The 23,724-nt window shown below is 48.8% G+C and overlaps 1 protein-coding gene across 1 annotated transcript in view; it reads right to left on the reverse strand.

Moving 5' to 3' along the window:
* The window catches only part of Ptx1 (pituitary homeobox homolog Ptx1), a 140,443-nt gene that overhangs the window by 59,900 nt on the left and 56,819 nt on the right, over positions 1 to 23,724 (reverse strand). Inside the window, exons 3-4 of the mRNA XM_050166958.2 lie at positions 21,128 to 21,151; positions 7,059 to 7,339 (exon numbers count right to left, since the gene is read on the reverse strand). Of these exons, the coding sequence (XP_050022915.1) occupies positions 7,059 to 7,339; positions 21,128 to 21,151 (305 nt within the window). The remainder of the gene's footprint in view (positions 1 to 7,058; positions 7,340 to 21,127; positions 21,152 to 23,724) is intronic.

Below are 23,724 nucleotides of genomic sequence, written 5' to 3' on the forward strand. Positions count from 1 at the left end.
TCCAGTTTCACATCGTTTTGGGCCTCTTCAATTAAAAAAGAAAGAAAAAAAGAATAAAACAAACACATGTCCGATCGTAGAATTGAAACAGGGTCCCCAGCACTATAGATCCCTATGATCTACCTATTAGGCACAAGCATCTTTTTTCCCTTTAATACATAGAAAACAAAACTCATAATATACTAACGAGAGGACATCCCTACACAATCAACAATTGGGTAGACACAGCCATGCGTCCAACAATTCACACAGATTATTGTTTATATCAACGACATAGCAACTATACCAGGATCACAACAACTATTAATATATGCTGACGGCACGAACATCTTATTTAGAGGGTAAAAACTAAGGAAGCCGTAGAGGAACCAGTCATCGCATATCTTGTGAGGTTGCTTAAACTTCTGAAGTTATCAAAATAATATATGCAATTTTTAAACCAAGAAACAAGAAAGCTCATCACTAGATCAGCATTAAATTTGATGATACCCATACTTTCTCAAGGAAGTAAACAAAAAAATTCTCGGTGCTTCGGTCCTGTCCTGGAGAGTTTATGTTGACAAACTGAGGAGACACCTTTCCAAGGTCGTCGGCAGTTTACATAGAATACAACAGTCGATAACCACATGGTTTAAAAAATATATACACTGCTCATTATTCTACTCCAAGTTAGGCTATGCCAGGTTACTGTGGGGGACAACAACACACACGAACTAAGAAAGGCTGATACACTAACAAAAAGAGTATCACGCATATTGAAAACTATTATGGCGACGTTATATGGGAAACTAAGCACAAATATGCTTTTTAGTAAGTACAACATGTTGAAAGCAAATGAGGTATATTATTTCAGGCTTGCGCAGAATAGACATAAGCACAAGCTGCACGGTGAGGTTTCTAACAGCACTAGTGAATGCGAAATTTGTAATCCAAAGAAAAAAACAACTCTTAATCAGAACCAATTATGGGCGCCAGACATTGCGTTTTCAAGCAAGTATGAAGAAAGAGTGGAGGAGGTTACTAATCGGGAACATCATTGCTTTTTCTTTGTAAAGAAATGGTGAATGCTGGAAAAGGTTTCCTTACTGAGGTGCGAGAAAGGTCTATGAAAGACCACTTTTTCTGTGGGCCCATGTACCTTGCTTGATGTAACGTGCAACTTTTGAGACTCGCAGTGCTCAGCAGAAATACGTGAGACGGTCTTGACCCCTTTGGGGGATCGTAGTCCGTTGCCAGTGTGCCCGGGGCCACTGCTTCCTCGGCATGTGCTGATTGGGCTGCTGGAGGTCACTAAGGGCCACGCTACACGTAACGGAGTGTGCACTGGGCTTGTGCTTGGCGGTGCTTTACAGCTCAGTCTTTGTGCTCTTTAGTACGCGGCGTCACGCCGAAACCAGTTCATTGCTTTGAAGCAGGAGTCGCATCCAGTGGCGGAAACGAAACGTTGGCCTGCGCGCACTTCTTGGTGCATAAGTAACAACGAATTGCGCGCAACAAAAGAAACAATAGTGCTCTCTTGCGTCAATCCATCTGTAAGCCTGCCTTTAATCTTGCGAACGAGCGAGCTGCCATGTAGGCGTCTAAATAAGGTCCGTGCACAGCCACATTGCGTCTACCGTCCCGGCATGGTCGTGCAGTGCTCCACCAAACGGAGCGGCCCTACAAGCGGCATCATTCGGCGCTAGGTCTTCGCGCAGGAGGCAGGCTTTGAAGAAAACCGCAAGTGCTGCCGGCCATCATTCGCGTTTATTCTTTCTCGGCCGCGGAGTGCGTGAAATTCATTTGCATCGCCGCAGTGACACGAGCGGCCTCGGCGCTCGCCCTCGCGAAGACACGCGCACGCTGCGACGACAGCCAGCGCCGGGGCGATGCGGCGGCCACGCGGCCCGCAGTCGCCTCCCGCGCCACGTGCGCTCGGCAAACGGCACGTCACATATCATTTCGCCGCCCTGACATGCTGCCCGGCGGCGCGAAGAACGAAAATAGGTAGCGCCTCCTCCCCGCTCTTTCAACCCTGTCGCCGCCCTGAGGAACGGACACGTCGAGCGGTTCGCTCGCCACCTAGCGTATATAAAGCGAGGGTCGCCGCAGTTGCGCGCAGCGCTCCGGCAGGCGCATCAGCGGCCGGCCGGTGATGGAGCGGTCTCGGATCGCTTCCCGCTGCCCCTGCTTCACAGTGGCTTCCGTCTCGAGGTAAAAAACAAACCGGGTCTTCCCCATATTCCGCCGAATCGACGGCTCTCGAAAAGAGACTCGGACTTGTTCCCGGAACCGCTCGCCGGAGTGCATGGCGAGCGCGATGCGGGAACGCGTGCCCTCACACGCGCAACACGGCTGCCGCGCGTCCTTATCGGTCGCTGCCGCTGCACCCAATTGGCAAGACCGCGGCTAGTGCACGGCCGGCAGTCGCCATCAGTCAGCGGTGACTGCGGCGTCATCCGACCCTGCAGTGTGGCCCCGCGGGGCGCCGCGCCGAGGTGGCGACGACGCATTGCACGCGCGCACGTTCCGCGCCAGCGCCGTCGTCGATGACAGCGGCCTCCCGCGTCTCTCCCGCGGCGCCTGGGGGCCGCGGGCCCGGCTTCGCCGAGCTTCGGGCGGCGCGAATTTTCGGTGCGGCCTACGGAAGCAGCAGAAGTGCGCCCGCTGCGCCCGGCGGCGTGCGGCGCCCCCAACCGTATAGCAGACGAGAAGGGCCGTTCTCCCGAATCTCGACGTCACACGCAGCGATGCAGCGATCGCGACAAAGCACGCATCTTGCTGCGGCAGTATCTTTTTTTTTTTTCCCCCATTTCGTTGCCACCCGCCTGTCTATCAAGCGCGTGCGCACGCCCGGTGGGCCGCTTGGCTGGCGTGGTGAAACTCGAGCGGTAGGAACACCTGTTCGCCTCCGTATATTCGCCCTTTCGCGTGCGACTGTGTACGTGGTCGCGCGCTGGGGATCGACTACATACGATGCCTCGGGTAAGAAGCAGCACGCCAAGTATGAGCCCGCCCGCAACAAAGCAATGACCCATCGTATGTAGCTGCATTCAGGTAGCCTCAATATGTCCTCTATTGCGTATGTCCGCTAGCAAAATTTCAAATCCCTCATAATTATGCATATAAAATGTCAAGGAGGCCACTTCTATCGCCTTCCTTGTTTTCAGGATGAACCTCTTCGGTTACATTTTGTTTCATACCAATACGTCTAACGTTTGCTAAAACGACAGTATATCACCATAACGCGAATCATTTTGCAGGGCAATATGCGAGAGATGGACAGACGTTGGTAAGTTACGTAAGGTGTAGCGGCCTCATACGCATACCAAGTAGCGTTCCGAGGGCGTATGTTCGAGGGATGATGCATTGAGTTGCCACCATGGCAATTAAAAACCCTTGAAAATCAATCATCAGGAGCGCCGCGTGTTTGAGACACCCTCCGAAGACCCCTCCAAGTACTTTCCGAGAAAAAAAAAACGAAAATTTGTTGCTGGCTAATAGCCCTGGCAGTGGTGGTCACGATAAATTGTAGCAACAATCGCCAGTACGCTATTTAATTCATCAAAATTGCGTCAGTTACATTTTTAAATCTTAGCATCCGTGATAACCTTTATAGAATACTGAGGCAATTAAATGTACACTCCCGCTGATGCGTTTGACTGCTGAATTTGCGGGCGATAATCTCGAAAATGCTACGTGCTACATACTCAGGATCCCTACCATACATGGGAGAGACTTGAGACTTCACCAGCACCGATAGATTTCAATGCCGTGATCGAACGAGATTTTATTTCGATCATCGGACATTTTCTGATGTGCGCTGCTGTTATGGCCCTTGAACAGGATATATATATATATATGTATATAAATAAATTCGTTTATGCCACATTATCATCGAGTCGCATCTAGCAGAGCACATGAAAGAAAAAAAGAAAAGTGATTCAGCGAATTTCTCGCTGAAACAAGTCACCTCTGTCATAAAAAAAAAGAAGGAAGAAAAGTAAAGAGGCGCTGGAGCACAGTGTAGCAGCTTGGATAACATTTAGTATGCTCTCAGCACTCTTTATTTACTCAGGCCGTGCTTGCGCGACACTCGTCATGCGGAATCCGCAAGCACGCATACAGTACCAAATTCACCTGCATGCGTGAAGCCCGGTGGCCAGAACTGTACCATCAGATAGTTCTATAGCTTATACATTTGTGCTACTTTTAATAGAGCACCGGAAAACCAGAGGCGTAGCCTACGGGAGCAGCAGCGCTGTTTGTCAAGTCCTGCGCATCTATTTACAACTATACCTCAAACTTTTTTTGGTATTGCTTATATGTGGCTTTCGTAGAAAAGCAACAACAAAAAGAAACAACAATACAACGTTCAAGGGCATTATGTCGACTGCCCGCGCATTTACGCCAGTAACTATGTAGAACGCAGTCCGCCAAGGCAAATAGCACTTATGCATGGTACAAAGCATAATATATAATAAAATTACCAACTAACCCAGTAGCAAGCCTTGCCAATGCATAACACTTGCGCTACTCGGTGTCACAAGATCGCGCCGCCAGCCAGCGCTGCTGCTGATCTCTAAGCTTCCGGCAGTCCGGTATCCCGTAAGAGCTAAGATGCATACGGGACACGGTTAAACTCTCTGTTATAGGAGTCGTGCATTTCTTTTTCTTTCTCATCGGTTTCTAATCGCAGTTACAATTCCCACAGATCAACGCTCTATCAAGTCTTTCCCAAAGCCATTGAAGCACGATCCATTTCAGTTTCCTTGTGTAATGATTGCATATACGATGCAGCACGCGCTGCAGAAAACGCCATATATGAAAAAAAAAAGCAAGAAAGGACATCAACTCTGTTTATTCTTCACACCACATGCAATATGATCACTTTCCTCTCTCTCTCTGAACAAATTGGTGCGCTGTCTATACCGTCATCATTATTCCCTGGTCTACTCCGTCCTTCAGCTCGAAATAAGCTGCTGGGACTAGTAGCTCCCTTCAGCCCCGAGCCTAAACAAACAGCCGTCTTCTGGCCGTTGCTCATCACTGTCATGGCACAGGATTCTAAAGGAGTACGAAGACCTCTCGCTATTACTTATGCCTTCAGAAATCTGGACCGGCGTTTCTTTCCTGTATCATCGAACTTCCACCTTTCTAGAAAATTCGCGCTTATTCGCATCGGACAGATATAAATTATGGCCGTGCAAACGAGTTGTATAACGAACGCAGCATGTAAAGTTCAGAAAAAGAACGAGCGGTAGGAAGCAGACAAGCCCGCATGTGAAAGGAGAAGACAGAGTAGCCTTCAGTAAAGGAAAACCGAAACCAACCAAAAGCCTTCGTTTAACGCTCTCATTTCATTTGGGACAGCACGTTTGACACCATTGCGCATGCGTCGTATAAGGTCGCTGACATTTATGTCGCGTTACATATTTCGACGTTCGGCGAGGTCTGATTGTGCGGTCGGTACATTCAGCCCGCGCCAGAACCACGTAGTTTTTTTTTTTTTTTAATTTGGCGGTCCTGCGATTAGCACGACCTTTCTTTTTTTTTTTTTTTTCGCTCTTTACCGATAACACGTGTTGTCACTGCCCGCTGAATGTTTTAGCTGGTTGGCCGCTATGCTGTCACGAGGACCCTGTGGAAGACGTAATTGTTACCTGGAAATAAATAAATAACCTCTTAAGATTTCGAATACTTCTCAGCATTGGTGGATACCCTCCTCAACGATATCGGAAGGCAACGCATCCGGCGGATGTGCACGATAGAACAGTATAGGCGGGCTTATCTTCGTTCTTATTATATACATAGCAAAAGCTAAGCGAATGATTAGGCTTCACGAGAAGTTGTAATACTGGTACTACAACTTTCCCGCATGCGCGATGGAGCTCTGGTTAATATTCCTGCAGCAGTTACGTCAACCCGCATTTAAAAGGACAAAAAAAAAAAAGAATTGATTGAGTGAAGCATGAATTCGTTCAGCGGATCTCTCAGCATACAGCAATGCGTCAACTAAAGTCTCACTGTGCGTATAAGGCCCGGGGCACGCAGTTGTCCTACTGTAGATCACATTAGAACCACTGCCGTCGATCGAGTGATGCCCCAAAGGTGTTATATTTTTGCGCAATCACGTGAAACACGAACGAACACGCATTGTTTGCGAGCGAGACTTTGGTCTTGATGAACTGGCTCAGTTATCTCTTGCTCCAAGCTGACACCCTTGCAGCTATAAACATGCTCGCACTTGCCACTATAGGACTAAACAGAGACAGACACGGGAAAATTGTGCGCATGTTTAAACCTGCAAGTATGAACCAACCAGCCGAGCAACGCATTCTTTTAAACGGTAACCCGAAGGTATATACGAAAGCAAACCTGAAAAACGCATAGACAGCGGCACAATCGCAGCGTCGTCCATTCATGTAGCGAGCGCTCGGATCTCGCAAAGTTGTCCACAGCATGAGCACCCGAGGTGGTTGTAATACGCCCGATGCGGAGTCAGACGCCGCGCCGACGCTCGCAGATTCTCCCGGAGCCACGAGAAGCCGTCCCTTTGCGTTCTTGTGGGCTCAATCAAGGGGGGGGCATGAATTTGAGAGCTATATATGTACAGGGCGTTGGCTACAGCATGTATACTACAGTGCGGTCTGATTTGGCTGTGTCAAGTGGTACAAGGCCACATATGAGAATGTGCTTACGGGTGTGGCGGGATACCGAAGGACAATAGTCCCACAGACTTGTGCGAACGGGTTATTATGAACGATAAGTTGGACAGGCAATCTACGAAGCTTCCTCACGAAGAATGCCTGCACGCGTTTATTTAGCCATGATATTCCGTATCGCAAATCGTGCGAACAACAACAAAAGGGCCGTCTAAAGCTTTCGAATCCTCACCGTATGCATATTTCTCATAGGCTGCGTGAACATTCGGACTCTTTCGTATAGCAATCGTACTTCTAAAAGCGTCGACGATGGCCCTGCACTGTGCCTACGGACCACGCGACCTGTAATCAACCGGGCGTGCATAACACGTATACTCGCCCGTGAAATGGCTCGAGTTCGCGAACGAGACTCACCCGGACCCTGGCCTCGGTGAGGTTTGTCCACATGGCGATCTCCTCGCGCGTGGACATGTCCGGGTAGCGGTTCCTCGCGAAGGTCGCTTCCAGCTCCTGCAGCTGCTGCGACGTGAAGTGCGTGCGCTGGCGCCGCTGCCGCTTCTTCTTCTTGGGGTCGTCGTCGGCCTCCGAGGAGACGCCGCCGCCCCCTCCGCCGGCACCGTTGTGGCCCCCGCCGCCGTCGACGCCGTTGCTGCCGGCAGCCTTGTCCGGCAGCACGGTGGACGTCGATATCGAATCTGCACACGCGCACTCGCCCGATCACTTTGCAGTCCCGAGGTGCGCTACGACGTGTGCGATTTGATGATGACGGGAGAGGCCCGAATGATTACCGATTGTGCGTGACACTCCCGAAACACCCCACGACCACGTATATTAGCAAGATTTTATTCGTAGGTGTGGTACGTGACACACGCCGAGCAGGCTGCATGTGACGGGAAATGTTTGATAGTCAAATACATTAACGCTTGACCTATAGCGTTGCATATTTATAGCTTGACCTATAGCTGCTATATTTTTTTTCCGGCATGAGTCTGGTTCCTCCCATCTGTGCCACCTGCTGTATCCTACATTATTTCAACTTTCTGCTATAGGCTTCGCTTCTTGGTGTATGTCAAAGTTAACGACTTTTACGTGGTATGTTATCCATCAGTTCAAGCTATGCGTTTGGGCGTACGGACGAATCGAAAAAAACTTGGCTTTAACCTGTTCGCAATGGCCTGGTCTATATATGCGACCGCAATGCAGTGCTACTTATCGATACCACTGTGAAACACTGCACCTGAATTTACAGGGCACAGAACGATACTACTGGTTGCTTCTCGTGAAGTTAGAATCACAGGAAGCTACAAGCTGCAGGCTTGCTACTGGTGCGAGTAACGCGAGACGATTGGAAGCATTGACGAAGACAGATGCAAAATTGCAGTTTTTTTTTTTTCAGTCTTTTTCCTCAATTCATTTTTAATCTAGTGTGAGGCCTTTACAAGACCACACACAAGGATAGGAAACACAAAAGTTTAACACATTCTATACGCTGTTTTTCAATGGAAAGTAGGAGGAAGGTGTATAAGGGAAAAGAAGAAGAAAGGTTGGGAGAGCAGATACGTCAGTATAATAAGGTAGCCATCCTTGTTTATGGTCACTTCTTCCTAAACTTCGACCGCCAGTCTAGATAACGCATCTGCATCCGTCAAGCCGCTGCCTGCCCGGTGGATAACCTCAACATCATACTGCTGCAGTTCGTTTATCCAGCGCGACTGAGGAGATATGTCTTACTGAGGAGTTAGGTCAGAGCCTGATGTTCCGTATACAGTTAGAATTTTCTGCAGTATATGCACGATCTAAAGTATGGCACTGCCAAGAAGACGGCCCTGAGAAGTGTTAAAGGTGTAGGAATGGTATTCTACGACACGAAGTTGTCGATTTAGTGGACAATAAATAAGGATGGCTACCTTGTCAGACTGACGTATCTCGGTTTTATTACAAAAGGTAAATTTTTTTTTTACTACGGCCGTCACAAGGCGTTCTTTATCTATAAAAATATACAAGACAAAACAAGCAAACGAAAACTGCACTGTTACCGACCAGCAACTATGAATTGTTCTACCAGAAACTTAGAATAAATAATGGACGCGAAGTATTCTCGGCTGAATCGCCTTACCAACGTAATCTGGGAGTTGATTCCCTTCCCTAGCAGTCCGCGGAAAGATTGAGAACTGATAGGCGTTTATTTAAGCCACATGCCTTCCACGCTTTCACATTTGAGGCACGCAATAGTGGACTATAATCTGAATTAATTTTGTCCACCTGAGCCTTCTCAATTTAATTCTACAAGCTGTTTTGTTCCCCCCGCCCCATATCTTTCTCCGTGGTAATGCGACCAACAAACGATCTGGCGACTTGGATCCCGTGCAGTATATAATCGCAGTGCTGCGTTTTGTCGCGATGCTGCGTTCTAGGAGCGCTCTTCTGCAGTTGGCCTCTTTTGTCATTGCGCTGTTCTGCTGCGACATTTTGTCGCTGTTAACTTTCGTCGTTATGCCATTTTGACAGCGTACAGCGTTGTCGCATTGCTCTTTTTCACTTATAGCGTCTGATTCCTCTGTCTGGTCTCGTCACTATGTCGTCACTAAGCGTCATGGAGTATAGGGAAAAATGAGAACCCAATCTTTTGGAAACGTCTCGAGACCGTACGAAGTGCAAGACAAGTCAGAAAAAAAAGAGAAAACAAAACAGAGCGCGCGAAAGAGGAAAACAAAGCTCCGACACAACACCTCGTGTATGGCGCTCTATATACAGTTGCAGGACCACGCCGCTGCGAGCGAGCATCACAGCTAGCGCACTTTCGTCTCGGTTTCTCGGCCCACTAAATATACTGATCGTGGTCCTTCTTCCGCTTTTGCCGCGGCAGGCCAAGACCCGCGGCGGCCATTGTTGTGTTAGCCTGGAAGCATCGACGCCCTGCAACGTCCCCTCCCTCTCCTTTCTACCCGCGCCCTCTTTTCGAAACTAGCGTGGCGCTGCGAGACGCCAAAGCGAGCAAAGCAACCAAGCAAAGGGCCGCTGCCTCCCATAAACGGACAGCGATGGTTATTGCCCGGCGGCTGGCTAGAAGAAGCGGCGCGGGCAATCGTCAATCTGTTAGCTCTATTTCCCCATAGGTCCAGTTGTCCCCATCAGTTCCTAATGGAACTTTATGGTGCGGGCTTAAGGGGAAGGCGCGACGCGCGCCGCCCAGCGGCGGCCTTCCTCGCGAGTGCCACGCCGCCGCTGCCCTTCTTCCCGTTTTTGGCGGTCTTTCCCAGCTCGCGGCGGCATTCGGTGAGCGCCGGCCCAAGTATTGATGGCCGGGCCTTCGTCTTTCCCTGGTTCCAGCTGCCCCGCGCTTTCCTTATTCCTTCCCTCTTGCCCTCACTTCGCTCTCGTTCCGACCGTCTTCTCGGACTTCCCCAAACTCCCATTTGATTCCGCCTTTCATACTTTCTCTCTATTTCGCTTTTTTTTTTTATTCATTTCTTGCCTGTTTCTCTCGTTCGATTCATGGCAGCCGCTCTGGCTGAGGCGCGTCCGTGTTGACTGTGTACGCTCTCGTTTCTTTTTCTTTTTTCCCCTTTTCGTTTCTAAACGATCCTTGTTACCAGATTCCCATGGACGGCGTAGTGAACAAGACAGCTCAGAGACGGATGCACGCGAAGTCGTTGGCGACATGACGTGAATGACGAGTGCGAGGTAAACGTTTCGTCTGTATAAGGTGCTAGAAGGCGACGCATCCATGATGAGTCGCTCTCGTAACGTCTCCAACACCGGCTCATTCGAAAAGCATAGGCCGGTTGTAAACCACCGTGCATATACGACATTCTGCCGCTTTCCACTCTGGATCACCTGGCAGACGGCAGATTTTAGTGAACGTGTCGAGGGTGTGAACTTCACCTGTAAGAATTGGTGTACAGAATTTTTATTCTGCTTCATGGATGGAGCGGTGCTGCTAATAACTAATGTTGCATGCGCCATTCTAAACGCAGCTGCGGCGTAACTGCCACCTGTCACGTGATTTTCCTATATGAAACGCTTCCACAAAAAATTTCTCCGGCGATCACGATACTCGCTAATGCGAATTTACAGCGCAGCTGTGAAATTCGCGAATATATTATGGCAAAGAATGTGATTCTGCAGGACAAGGTGTTCTCGGCGGCGGCGCTGAGCCTCTGCTCGAGCAGCTCGTTTAGCAGCAGCTGTAGACGAAACATTTCCACCGCTTGCCTCGCTCACTGTTCAGAAAGAAAGCGCAGGGTGTCTACCAAACGGTAAAACCGAGAAATCTCAAGGATTTCGAATAGTCTGCAAATATTCGGGGAAAACTAAGGGAATTTGTGCTTCTATCAGGGAAAATTAGCTGTAATTTTATTGAAAGGGAACAAAAGTCGCGCTAATGCTGGCTCAGTATAACCGAGAGGAATCGTAACGAATCGTCTTTGGCGCCGTGTCGTCGGCTGGAGATGTCGCCAGTGTACAGTCAAGACCGATTTTCCGGGCGCCCGATTTTCGGGGACATGCCCGATGATTCGGACGGCTTCGCGGCACCACCACGTACCCTATACGCGTAGTGCGCGCCGATGGACGCGCCACTGGCGGCGGCCTTGCGCAGTGCACTCGGGAAACGAGCCACCCGCGCGCCGTAGTTTGCTGCGTCGTTGATCGCGCTTGTCTGTCTCATTCACGTTTCCAAGGCAAAATGAGCAACACCCTTGGCACGTGTCGGGTAGCCAAAGCTCAAGGGAATGTCGAAGAAGAATTGTTGCACGGTGGGGTGCCGAAATACCGGCAAAAACGTGCCGCCGATACGGTTCTAATCATTCCCCGCTAAGCCTCATCAGCGGGAGCAACGGTAGCAATAGATCTCGCAGCCGTTCGGCGGCAAGTTTCTTGTTCTCATCAAAGCTTTCTTTTGTCGTGTCGGGTATTTTTCCACTCGATCATATGTAGACGGGTAAGCGACGAAGTCCGCCTGCAGTGTAGCATGCGGTTTAGAGGTATTTCGCTGAAGTTCTGAATGCCGTTTCCCGTTTCTACAGTTTGCGCTTATTCACCGCGTTGCGCTATCCATAGGCACCTCGACTGCACGAGTGCATCGTGTTGTATGTTAGAGCTTCTGATGCTTGCAAGAACTGAAATTGTTGGTTGTATGCGGCCTGGTAAGTCCTCGCACCAGCTGTGACGAACTTCATGTTTTTGCATCTATTTTATGCGTGGCTTCGTGCATGTTGAACTGTTGCTAGTTGCTTCATGTGTTACTGTTGATTTTTTTTAGGTGCCAGGTTTTCACCCCGCCTCGTTCATTAAAGGATCTAAATCACGCTGTGTCTTATCGGAATGATACAAGGCAAGTGCTTCCTTAACAGCTTTATTCTTGTCGCCCGATCGAGCGCATCTTACTTATTGTGGTTCCTTGGGAAATGCGTTAAGAAAATAGGTAGCTCAGGGCGAGAATTGCTAATAGTTGCTGCACGTGGTATTTCTGTTTCATGTTCGCTGAAAAGTTCGCGTCACGTTTGGGAAGTCATCACACCTTGATGCTGTCTGAGCAGATTTACCACGCCGAGTGATTGGTTTGTTTCTCAACGTTGTCCCTTCTAGCATGTGAATTTTGTACTAAACTGAATTCTTTCTTATTATGCTTACGCCGCAGAGGACTAAACCCGGCCTTGCCGCCAGCACCCATCTACTTTGGCTGGCGCTGCTCTGCCTTTAAATATATCAGGTGGCATCTCTCTCAAGTAACATTCGAGGAAAAGAACTACTGAAAAATTCGTCAGACTAGCTTTGTACGTTTTCAAGCAGCTCCCTTAGGGAATTTAATATTGCGAAAACTGCAGCGGCAACGGCAGTTAATCGGCGTATGCAGCAGAATTGCGTCGGCGGTACAGCGCTAACTCGCGCTGTTATTAACCCGCGCGTTTGGCGGCTTCGTTGACTAGTGTACGCGGTTACATCAATAAATTCGCAATTACTATTCTTGAGGCGACTTTGACAGCACTTATTCGGCGATGTCACATGTATTCATCGGCAGAAAGGTCCCAACAACATGTGCAGACATGTTGTTGGGGCCATGCGGATTTGTTTGAGATATTACTCTGCACTAACAACGCGTGCCTGTATAATTGATAAACAGAAACAGTATTACCGCAAGGGTATAATTAAAAAAAGACGATCGAGACATCGCATTACTCAACAAAACGTAGCGGCTAGATAACATGAGCTCCTCTTCATGTAAATAGGTTTCATGGTGTTTGTCTGCGGGACGCGCCTTGCACATATGTGGACCGGGTTGCCCAAAACATCGGTAACATCGTGTTCGATCATACCCGCTCCCACAGCGGCCAGTGCCTTCCCTACAGCTGTCCCCGTAGAATAAGCAGTCTGGCAGCGGAACAAAGGAGAAATCGCAGTCGCAAACTTAAGCCATCCATCCTGCAAATGGTTCTCGTCTGCTACTGCTCCCGAGCGTACTGTTGGAAGCGTCCGCTAGGTGGCTATCAGTGGCGCATATATAGGCGGTGCACTACGCGTCTATGTGTAAGAACTAATATTTTGGACGCAAGAACCCTTCGCCGTCCGATTTTCCGGACGTTTTGCCGTGACCGCAGGTCCGAAACAGCATTAATCAAAGCCACCACCGCTGTCATTTTGGTTATCTCGCCGCCTCGAACCGGCGCTCTCGCACGCAGATCCGCTGGCAGCCGCAGCCACCACCGCGGCAGCGCTGGGCCAAGCTATTTCGACGTTCGCTATCAAGTTTCTTGCCGTTAGGTGCCGTGTACCGCGTTTTTTTTTTTAGGGAGCTTGAGCTCAAAAAGCAAACTGTTGGCTTACGCAGAGATGCAGGTGTCCCTAATCCAAATCAAAATAAACTCTTTTTAAAGCAATGAAGCGCAACACTGCGACGATGTGCGCGGGCTGAGAGTATGTCGGGACAGCTGAGGTTGACTTTAAAGTTGCTCAGAAGGAATCTCACTTTTGACAAAGTTCGGGCCTCATACCGATGAGCTTGCTATCAGTTGATATTGTTACGTAGGAAGACGCAGACGAAAAGCTATGTACAAATATATTTACAAGGAAAATACGCTGCGCTTGGCCAAGAGGCAACAGCCCGCGCTAGCTTCTAATCGTCGTCGTCGTCTTCACACTGCTGGCCTTTCGTGATCGCGCATATTGTGCCGTAGCACTACCCCCGGCTGCAAAAGCGCCGTCCCGGAGCGACTAAAGATCGGACTCGGAAGCAGTGTAGTAGGCCTTGAGCCTACTGACGTGTACGACATCACTAGATGCCACAGGAGGGGACGAGGTTGAGGCCACAGGAGCAATTTCGTAAGTCACAGGCGTCACCTGGCGCAGCACGCGGTAGGGCCCTGTGTATCGCGAAAGGAGCTTCTCTGAAAGTCCGACGTGACGAGAGGGCGACCACAGGAGCACGAGCGCACCAGGTGAAAACTGTACGTCACGATGGCGGGCGTTGTACTGACACTGCTGAGTGGTCTGTGAGGCCGTCAGTCGAGCACGGGCAAGCTGGCGTGCATGGTCAGCGAGGGCGATGGCGTCGCGCGCATACTCGCTTGTTGAGACCGCAGCAGGAGGAAGTGCCGTGTCTAGGGGCAAGGTAGGTTCGCGACCGTACAGTAGATAAAAGGGAGAAAATCCGGCGGTGTCGTGCCGGGAAGAATTGTACGCAAATGTTACGTAAAGAAGGGCAATGTCCCAGTCGTGGTGGTCCTTGGAAACGTACTTGGCCAGCATATCGGTAAGAGTACGGTTTAACCGCTCTGTCAGGCCATTGGTTTGAGGATGGTATGAAGTAGTCAGTTTGTGTTGAATGGAGCAGGAACGCACAATGTCAGCGATAACTTTCGAGAGGAAGTTTCGACCACGGTCCGTAAGCAGCTGTCGCGGGGCGCCATGAAGCAAGATAATGTCACGCAAGAGAAAGTCCGCGACGTCAGTGGCGCAGCTGGTAGGGAGAGCCCGAGTGATAGCGTATCGGGTGGCGTAATCAGTCGCGACGGCTACCCATTTGTTCCCAGAAGATGACGTGGGAAAGGGACCGAGCAGGTCTAATCCAACACGAAAGAACGGTTCCACAGGGACGGTGATCGGCTGGAGATGACCGGCAGGTAGCACCTGAGGTGTCTTCCGACGCTGGCAGGGATCACAGGCAGCAACATAGCGTCGAACGGAGCGAGCGAGACCAGGCCAATAGAAGCGGCGGCGGACGCGGTCGTACGTGCGGGTTACCCCAAGATGTCCTGAAGTGGGTGCGTCATGCATCTCAAAGAGCACAGTCTGTCGTAGCTGTTTTGGCACAACAAGAAGAAGGTCAGAGCCGTCAGGGAGGAAGTTCCTTCGATACAGAATGCCACCCTGGAGGACATATCGGCGAACGGATGCGTCGGTAGGTGTAGAGCGCAGACGCTCGATAAGTGCTCGCAGCGATAGGTCTCGGTACTGCTCATCGGCGATGTTACCGAAGGCAGAGACAGAGAAAATGCCGTTGGCGCTACTACTGTCGGCGTCGTCAGGCTCGTCGACCGGGTAGCGAGACAGGCAGTCAGCGTCCTTGTGTAGTCGGCCAGATTTATAGGTGACAGTATACGAATATTCTTGGAGGCGTAAGGCCCAGCGACCAAGTCTTCCTGTAGGATCTTTCAGTGAGCATAACCAGCAAAGCGCGTGATGGTCTGTGACAACGGAAAAGGATCGGCCATATAAGTATGGGCGGAATTTCGCAACCGCCCAAACTAGGGCCAGACACTCACGCTCAGTGATGGAATAGTTGCGCTCCGCGGGTGAGAGGAGCCTGCTGGCGTAAGCGATAACACGGTCGTGGCCACGCTGGCGTTGTGCCAGTACTGCTCCAATTCCGTGACCGCTGGCATCAGTACGGACTTCGGTAGGCGCAGAAGGATCGAAATGGGCCAAAACGGGAGGCGTTGTGAGAATGTCGATTAGATGAGAGAATGCAGAGGCCTCGTTATCGCCCCACTGGAAAGGAGCGTCTTTTTTCAAAAGGTCGGTTAGTGGTCGTGCTATGGCGGCGAAATTTCTCACGAAACGGCGGAAGTACGAACAAAGGCCGATGAAGCTGCGCACATCCTTGACACACTTCGGAACAGGGAAGTGCGTAACAGCATGGATCTTGCCTGGGTCCGGTTGCACTCCGTTCGCGTCAACGAGATGTCCAAGGACGGTAATCTGGCGACGGCCGAATTGGCACTTCGATGCGTTGAGTTGCAGACCGGCTCGCCGAAAAACGTCCAGGACTGCTGAGAGGCGCTCGAGGTGCGTAGCGAACGTTGGGGAGAATACGATAACGTCGTCCAAGTAGCACAGGCACGTGGACCACTTGAAACCGTGAAGAAGGGAGTCCATCATGCGTTCAAAAGTGGCAGGGGCGTTACATAGACCGAACGGCATCACTTTGAATTGATAAAGACCGTCGGGTGTGACAAAAGCAGTCTTCTCGCGGTCGAGATCGTCCACGGCAATCTGCCAGTAGCCGGAGCGAAGGTCAATAGAAGAGAAATAGCGAGCACCGTGGAGGCAGTCAAGGGCGTCATCAATCCGAGGTAGGGGATACACGTCCTTTTTGGTAACCCTGTTAAGGTGCCGATAATCCACGCAAAAGCGCCATGAGCCATCCTTCTTTTTGACCAGTACTACAGGTGACGCCCATGGACTATATGATGGTTCAATAATGTTCTTGGCAAGCATTTTGCGAACTTCTGCGTGAATAACTTGACGCTCAGCTGGTGACACTCGATACGGGCGGCGATGAATAGGAGGGGCATCGCCGGTATTAATGCGATGTTTGACAGCTGTAGTTTGGGCTAAAGGACGATCGTTAAAGTCAAAAATATCGTGGTAGGAAAACAGAACGCGGTAGAGTTCACGAGCGTGCTCGGAGGGCAAGTCGGGGGCAATCATTTTCCGTAAGTCAGCGATGGTACAATTTGCCGACTGCGATGGTAGAGGAGTATCGGATGAAGTGTCGTCTACTGCAATGGATGCTACTGAGTGATCCCCGAATGAACAAAGCTGGGCCAAAGACATCCCACGTGGCAGCACTTGTGTCGTCAAGCCAAAGTTGACCACTGGCAGGCAGACGCAATTCGCCGTAATAGATAAAACTGTATGGGGTACTGTGATCCCATGTGTAAGGAGGACGTCTTGCATAGGAGCCGCGATGTAGTGACCGTCGGGGACTGGTGGGGATGACACTAGGTCAACGTAGGTCAGTGCCGAAGGTGGCAAGCGAACGAAGTCGGCGGAACTGAGGCGACTGGGGTGTGGTTCAGCAGGATCCAGAACAGGCAGGTCAAGGCGGAGAGTACTGGCGGAACAATCGATGAGAGCAGAATGTGCGGAAAGGAAGTCTAAGCCGAGGATGATGTCGTGGGGACAGTGGGCGATGACTGTGAATAGCACGATTGTTGAGCGATCGGCGAAGGAGACGCGGGCGGTACACATACCAATTACGGGGGCTGTTCCGCCATCGGCGACACGGACAACAGGCGTCGTGGCGGGCGTGATAATTTTCTTGAGCCGGTTACGAAGGTCAGCGCTCATTACGGACAAATGCGCCCCAGTGTCTATGAGAGCAGACACAGAAACACCGTCGACTTGCACGTCAAGAAGGTTCAGATGAGTGGGCAAAGTCAGTAGAGGATTTGGCGGCGTAGGGAGCAATGCAGCGTCACCTCGAGGCGCTGCATCGTCTAGTTTTCCGGCTGGGAGCGGCGTCCGAAGGGAGTCGGCGAATAGGAGCGACGGGGCTGGGGAGAGCGAGATTGTCGTCGTTGGGGCGAAGGCGAACGAGAATAGGGGCGGTTCGTTGCAGGAGAATCAGTGGCGGCATTATCGGAGCGTGCGGCATAGGGACGAGAAGGGCCACCTGAGGGGCGAGAGTAGGCAGTATAAGTAGGCCGGCTCGGGGAACTCCAGCGACTACGACAGTGCCGAGAAATGTGCCCGATTCGATGGCAGTGGAAACAAATAGGCTTGTCGTCAGCAGTGCGCCATTCAGATGGGTTGCGGAAACGTGGTGGGTAAGAAGATGCGGGACGGGGCGAAATCGAAGAAGCCGGGCGGGTATTAGGGCGATGGGCCGAGCAGATGGTGTGAAGACCCATGTTTTCAAACTCCTGGCGGACAACTGCCTGGATCAGTGAGACCGTGACTGCAGATGTGTTGGTGGGACTGGAGTCGAAGGCAGCCGGATAGGCGGCCTCGATCTCACGCCGGACGATCCTGGTAACATCGGCAGTGTTGTTGGGACGAGGAGCGTCGGCACAGGAAGATGTCGCTGGGGTGTTGGGCAGACGGGCAAACTGCTGGTCAATACGTCGGCTTTTGGCGAGTTCCAGGCGGCGGCACTCTCTTATAACAGCATCCACCGTCGCTACGTTGTTGAAAACGAGCAAGTTGAAGGCGTCATCGGCAATGCCTTTGAGGATGTGGGAAACCTTGTCTGACTCAGTCATGTGGGTGTCAACTTTGCGGCACAGAGCCAAGACGTCCTGAATGTACGTGACATAGGGCTCTGTTGACGTCTGCACACGGCCGGAAAGCGCCTTCTGCGCGGCAAGTTGTTGACCGTAGGGGTTGCCGAACAAGTCTCGAAGCTGTGTCTTAAGTGAATCCCAACTGGTGAGCTCATCTTCGTGCGTGCGATACCAAACTCGAGGTGTGCCACCGAGGTAAAAGACTACGTTGGCGAGCATAATAGTAGGGTCCCACCGGTTATTGCGGCTGACGTGTTCATACAGGCTGATCCAGTCATCGACGTCTTCCCCATCTTGGCCCGAGAATACGCCAGGATCACGGGGAGCGGGGAGAGTGATGTAGGTCGTCGAATTGGCAGCAGGTGTCGGAGCCGGCGGAGTCGGGTTGTCGTCGCCGGGAGCCATGAAGGAAGGCTCGACGTACCGTCCACTGCGAAGCTCCGTGACGAGGTACAGGGAACGTCCACCTCCACCAGATATGTTACGTAGGAAGACGCAGACGAAAAGCTATGTACAAATATATTTACAAGGAAAATACGCTGCGCTTGGCCAAGAGGCAACAGCCCGCGCTAGCTTCTAATCGTCGTCGTCGTCTTCACACTGCTGGCCTTTCGTGATCGCGCATATTGTGCCGTAGCAATATAAATAGCTCATCTTCGAAAATATTTGCTTTTGTAAGCATCTCCTTTTTATTCGTATTTGAAAATGTTCGATTCGATTTGCAATGGGCTTTATATTTTTTTTTTTCGAAGACATTTTGTTCGTTGTGCATTATACTAACCCTTCCCTTCTGTTTTCTTTTTGAATAAAATAAACACTACTCCTTACTATTCACACTCGATTAGGTCGTCTTTATTTTTTTAACATGCTTATACTAAAGAGTGGCAGCATCGGGCGACATGGTGTCAGCCCGTCTTGACGTAAAACAAAGTTCTGTATATCCCTCGTGGATTGTTGCAACGGCACTCAGGGAAAACCTGGAAAACTCGGGGAATCTGGAAATGTCAGCTTGGTAGGCACCCTGAAGCGTGAACACGGGAACGCGTGGCTCGCGCGGATGGCGTTCTGTAGCGGCGCGGCGGCGCGGCGGCGGCGCCGCATGCGAAGTAGCGCATACGCAGTGGGTCCGAAGCCCACGACAGCGCTTTGTTTCCGCACCGGCCTCATGCCTGGTTGTGCCGGCACTCCGATTTCCCCCTCACCCTTTTCGCAAGCCCTCCTCCGCTTTCCGCCTCCTTGTTGCACTGCACCCTCCTCTCCGCTTTCCTCTTCGCGTCCCCCCGCTGCGCTGCGCGTTCGCTTTCATCTTTCGCGGTGCTCGTTCGCTCGGTTACGCCGACACCGACGCCGACGCTCGCCGCAGGAACGGGCGCCGAAGAGCTACGCTCTAAAAGCTGCTCTGCGGAACATTGCCAACAGACATGGCGTTGTCTTGTCGTAGAGAAGCCGACTTGAAAAAGTTGGTCCATATGATTTACTGTCCGCATGATATATTTTGCAGTTTCTTTGGAGTGGAATGTCATTAATAAATACAAAACAACCATTAAGTTCATTTACGCCTGTTACACCTAGTAAGTTCTTACACACTTTCAAAAGTCAGCTTCTCCACAATTCACTAGAGGCCTTCGACTGCAGCGCATAATGGTCTGCGCATAAACTTTTCCGCATAATTCTGAAAATTTCTCCTGAAACAGTGCTCGCGGACGCAGCCAGTGGTGCAGCATGTCCGTTCTCATTTCAATAGGGTGTTCAAGTTTTTTTTTCACAATCAAACACGGTTATAACGAACTGGTTGGTGCACTAAAATTGGTTCTATCTATGAAGTAATATGATCTATTCGAAACCTGGTCTAATGAGCACTAATGAACTTATATGATAAGTTCATTATGCACGGGTGAGGAAACACCCGATGGCGACATGACTATTGCAGCAGCATGTACGTGTTTGCAAACGCAGCAACAGGGCAGGCTTTGTAGCTCTCTATATCGGATGATGCAAAGGATATTGCACGCTACCAGGTTAAGTTAGAGCGTGTTATCAAGCTTGCTGAGGTGCATGAGAAAAAAAAAGATGCTCAGGAGCATGCGCGGAAAAAAAAAGTTCGTTTTAAGGCGTTTATTTTGCATTAATCTGGCTCATCAGTCTTCCGTGTCCAATCTAGGCCCGCTGCGGTGGCTTAGTGGCTATGACATTACGCTACCATAATCACGAGGTCGAGGGTGTGATTCTCTACCTCGTCAGCCACATTTCGAGGGGGGTGAAATGCAAGAAACGCTTGAAACGCTTCAGGTTAAAGAACCGCAGGCAGTCAACATTATTCCGGAGTCCTTCTGATCATATGGCGTGCCTCATAAACACATCATACTTTCAGCATGTAAAGCCCCGGAATTTAATTTCTTTTTGTTCGATATAGAACATAATTTGCTGTCCTTTGGCTCGTTACATGATCGGGTTTGACTATGTAGGTCTTGTTTATTATTTTAACAGTTCCGCGACCCGTATTTGGCGCTGAAATTAAGACATCGAGTTGCTGCAGTAAGACATTTAGCTGCAGCGATATCTAAGCGTTAGAAGAAACCATAGATCTAATTTTAACCGCGTTCATATAGGCCACGTGAAAGTTCATTACGAGGTACCTTAAAGAATACTGGCGATATTTGTTCATCCTTTAATAACACAGAACACACTCCATTGAAAAATCCATATGCCCTATATCCGATAATCTGATATGAAACATATAGGACCCCATTCAAAAACCCGTTTTTCCCATATGTTATATGATGTTATTGGATATAGGAGTTACGTGGAATCCAGTTTTTTTTTTTCAGTAGGGCAGCTATGTTAGAACCCTAAAAAAGCACTTAAGAAGTGTATTTTGTGATTAATTATGTGAGCCGTACGTCCGTACATTCAGTTCGGCATTTTCGCCCCGTAAATGTGCACGACACCAATAGAAGCAACGATTTGAATACTCACATGGGCTTTTCCGGTCGTATGCGTCTGAAATAGCAGAAAAAACAACAACGTTACAATCCTATAAGGCAGCATCTTTTTTGCGAATAAATAACAATGAGGTTGGGGAAGGAAGGTTTAATATCTGACCGTCATTGTAAATGCGAAGGGAAATAAAAAGAACTTCATCCACAACACCTCCTAGGTGTTTGAACACCAACAAACCCAGCGTGTGGCACCGCAAGTTGCGTACTTGGCCGCCAAACCTGCACTTCCAAAATTTAGCTTCCGAGAATAAGCCACGCATGTGTCACACCCATCGGCAAACGTGGAGACGAAAGTAACCGAATTGCATTTCGGGGGTTTTACGTGCCAAAACCACGATTTTATTATGAGGCACGCCGAAAGCAGATTAATTTTGACCGCCTGGGGATCAGTAACGTGCCCCCAATTTACGGAATACGGGCGTTTTTTTTTTTTTCCATTTCGCCACCCATCGAAATGCGGCCTCGGCAGCCGGGATTCGATCCGGCGACCTCGTGATTAGCAGCGCAACACCATAGCCGCTAAGCCACCACGGCGAGTTCGAAAATAACCGACGTGGATCGGTTTCTTCACGCTCAAGCTTAGGACATACCGACCAGCTCGGTTGTGCATTCAGCATGGTCAACTCTGTCGTCTTTATCTAGATTGTTTGTTATTTCTGTATCGTGGTAAGACTACCTCGCTGCATCCACAAGTGGTAGATACTATACTCGGGCCGGCTGCGTGTAGATAGATAGATAGATAGATAGATAGATAGATAGATAGATAGATAGATAGATAGATAGATAGATAGATAGATAGATAGATAGATAGATAGATAGATAGATAGATAGATAGATAGATAGATAGATAGATAGATAGATAGATAGATAGATAGATAGATAGATAGATAGATAGATAGATAGATAGATAGATAGATAGATAGATAGATAGATAGATAGATAGATAGATAGATAGATAGATAGATAGATAGATAGATAGATAGATAGATAGATAGATAGATAGATAGATAGATAGATAGATAGATAGATAGATAGATAGATAGATAGATAGATAGATAGATAGATAGATAGATAGATAGATAGATAGATAGATAGATAGATAGATAGATAGATAGATAGATAGATAGATAGATAGATAGATAGATAGATAGATAGATAGATAGATAGATAGATAGATAGATAGATAGATAGATAGATAGATAGATAGATAGATAGATAGATAGATAGATAGATAGATAGATAGATAGATAGATAGATAGATAGATAGATAGATAGATAGATAGATAGATAGATAGATAGATAGATAGATAGATAGATAGATAGATAGATAGATAGATAGATAGATAGATAGATAGATAGATAGATAGATAGATAGATAGATAGATAGATAGATAGATAGATAGATAGATAGATAGATAGATAGATAGATAGATAGATAGATAGATAGATAGATAGATAGATAGATAGATAGATAGATAGATAGATAGATAGATAGATAGATAGATAGATAGATAGATAGATAGATAGATAGATAGATAGATAGATAGATAGATAGATAGATAGATAGATAGATAGATAGATAGATAGATAGATAGATAGATAGATAGATAGATAGATAGATAGATAGATAGATAGATAGATAGATAGATAGATAGATAGATAGATAGATAGATAGATAGATAGATAGATAGATAGATAGATAGATAGATAGATAGATAGATAGATAGATAGATAGATAGATAGATAGATAGATAGATAGATTTAAGGTAAATGTTCGACAGCGATTTAGCCTACAGTGAAATAAGTATTTACTGTACACATATATGAACAAGAATTCAGGATCGCGAGTCAGTCTCTAGAGTCTGTAGAGGAGTACAGTTATCTAGGCCAGTTACTCACAGGAGACCCTGATCATGAGAAAGAAATTTCTACAAGAATAAAAATGGGTTGGAGTGCATACGGCAGCAAGGGCGTAGCCAGAGGGGGGCGGGGGCATATGGGGCTTCAGCCCCCCCCCCTCCCCGAAATTTTTTCGTGTTGTCCATGCACCGCCGACCAAAACAACCACCCGCGCCGGAAATCATTCTGGATTTTGTCTAGAACGTCTCTTTCACGCTCGAAAATACATCTTAGCGCGTACAATGCGAACTCGGGCTGGATTTCGCGGCAACGCCCATGCACCGCGAGTCACATAACGCAAGGAGCCCCATCCGAGCACAAAGTTTCAAGCGCATAGATTTCAATTCAGAAACTTTGTGGGTATAAAATTTTCATAAACTTTTGTTGAGAAAAGTGCGCTGACATTTGTAAAGTCGTGCTTTAGATTTTCAATTCCGGAACGTTGTGGGTTTAATGTTGTTATAAACATTTGACGCCAAAGGTGCATTGACTTTTCTGAAGTCGTACATCGAAACATACTACGAGACAAACCAATCAACACACTATCAGACAAGTTGACAAAGCACGCAGCGATGCCCTATGAGACGAAGCGTTATGGTGCTTCATTTGTGCCGTCATGTCACACACACACACACACAAAAAAAAAAAGAAAACAATCAACTTTTTTTTTCATCT

This window comes from Dermacentor andersoni, chromosome 1, assembly GCF_023375885.2.
Source record: "Dermacentor andersoni chromosome 1, qqDerAnde1_hic_scaffold, whole genome shotgun sequence".
In the NCBI taxonomy this organism is placed as follows: domain Eukaryota; kingdom Metazoa; phylum Arthropoda; class Arachnida; order Ixodida; family Ixodidae; genus Dermacentor; species Dermacentor andersoni.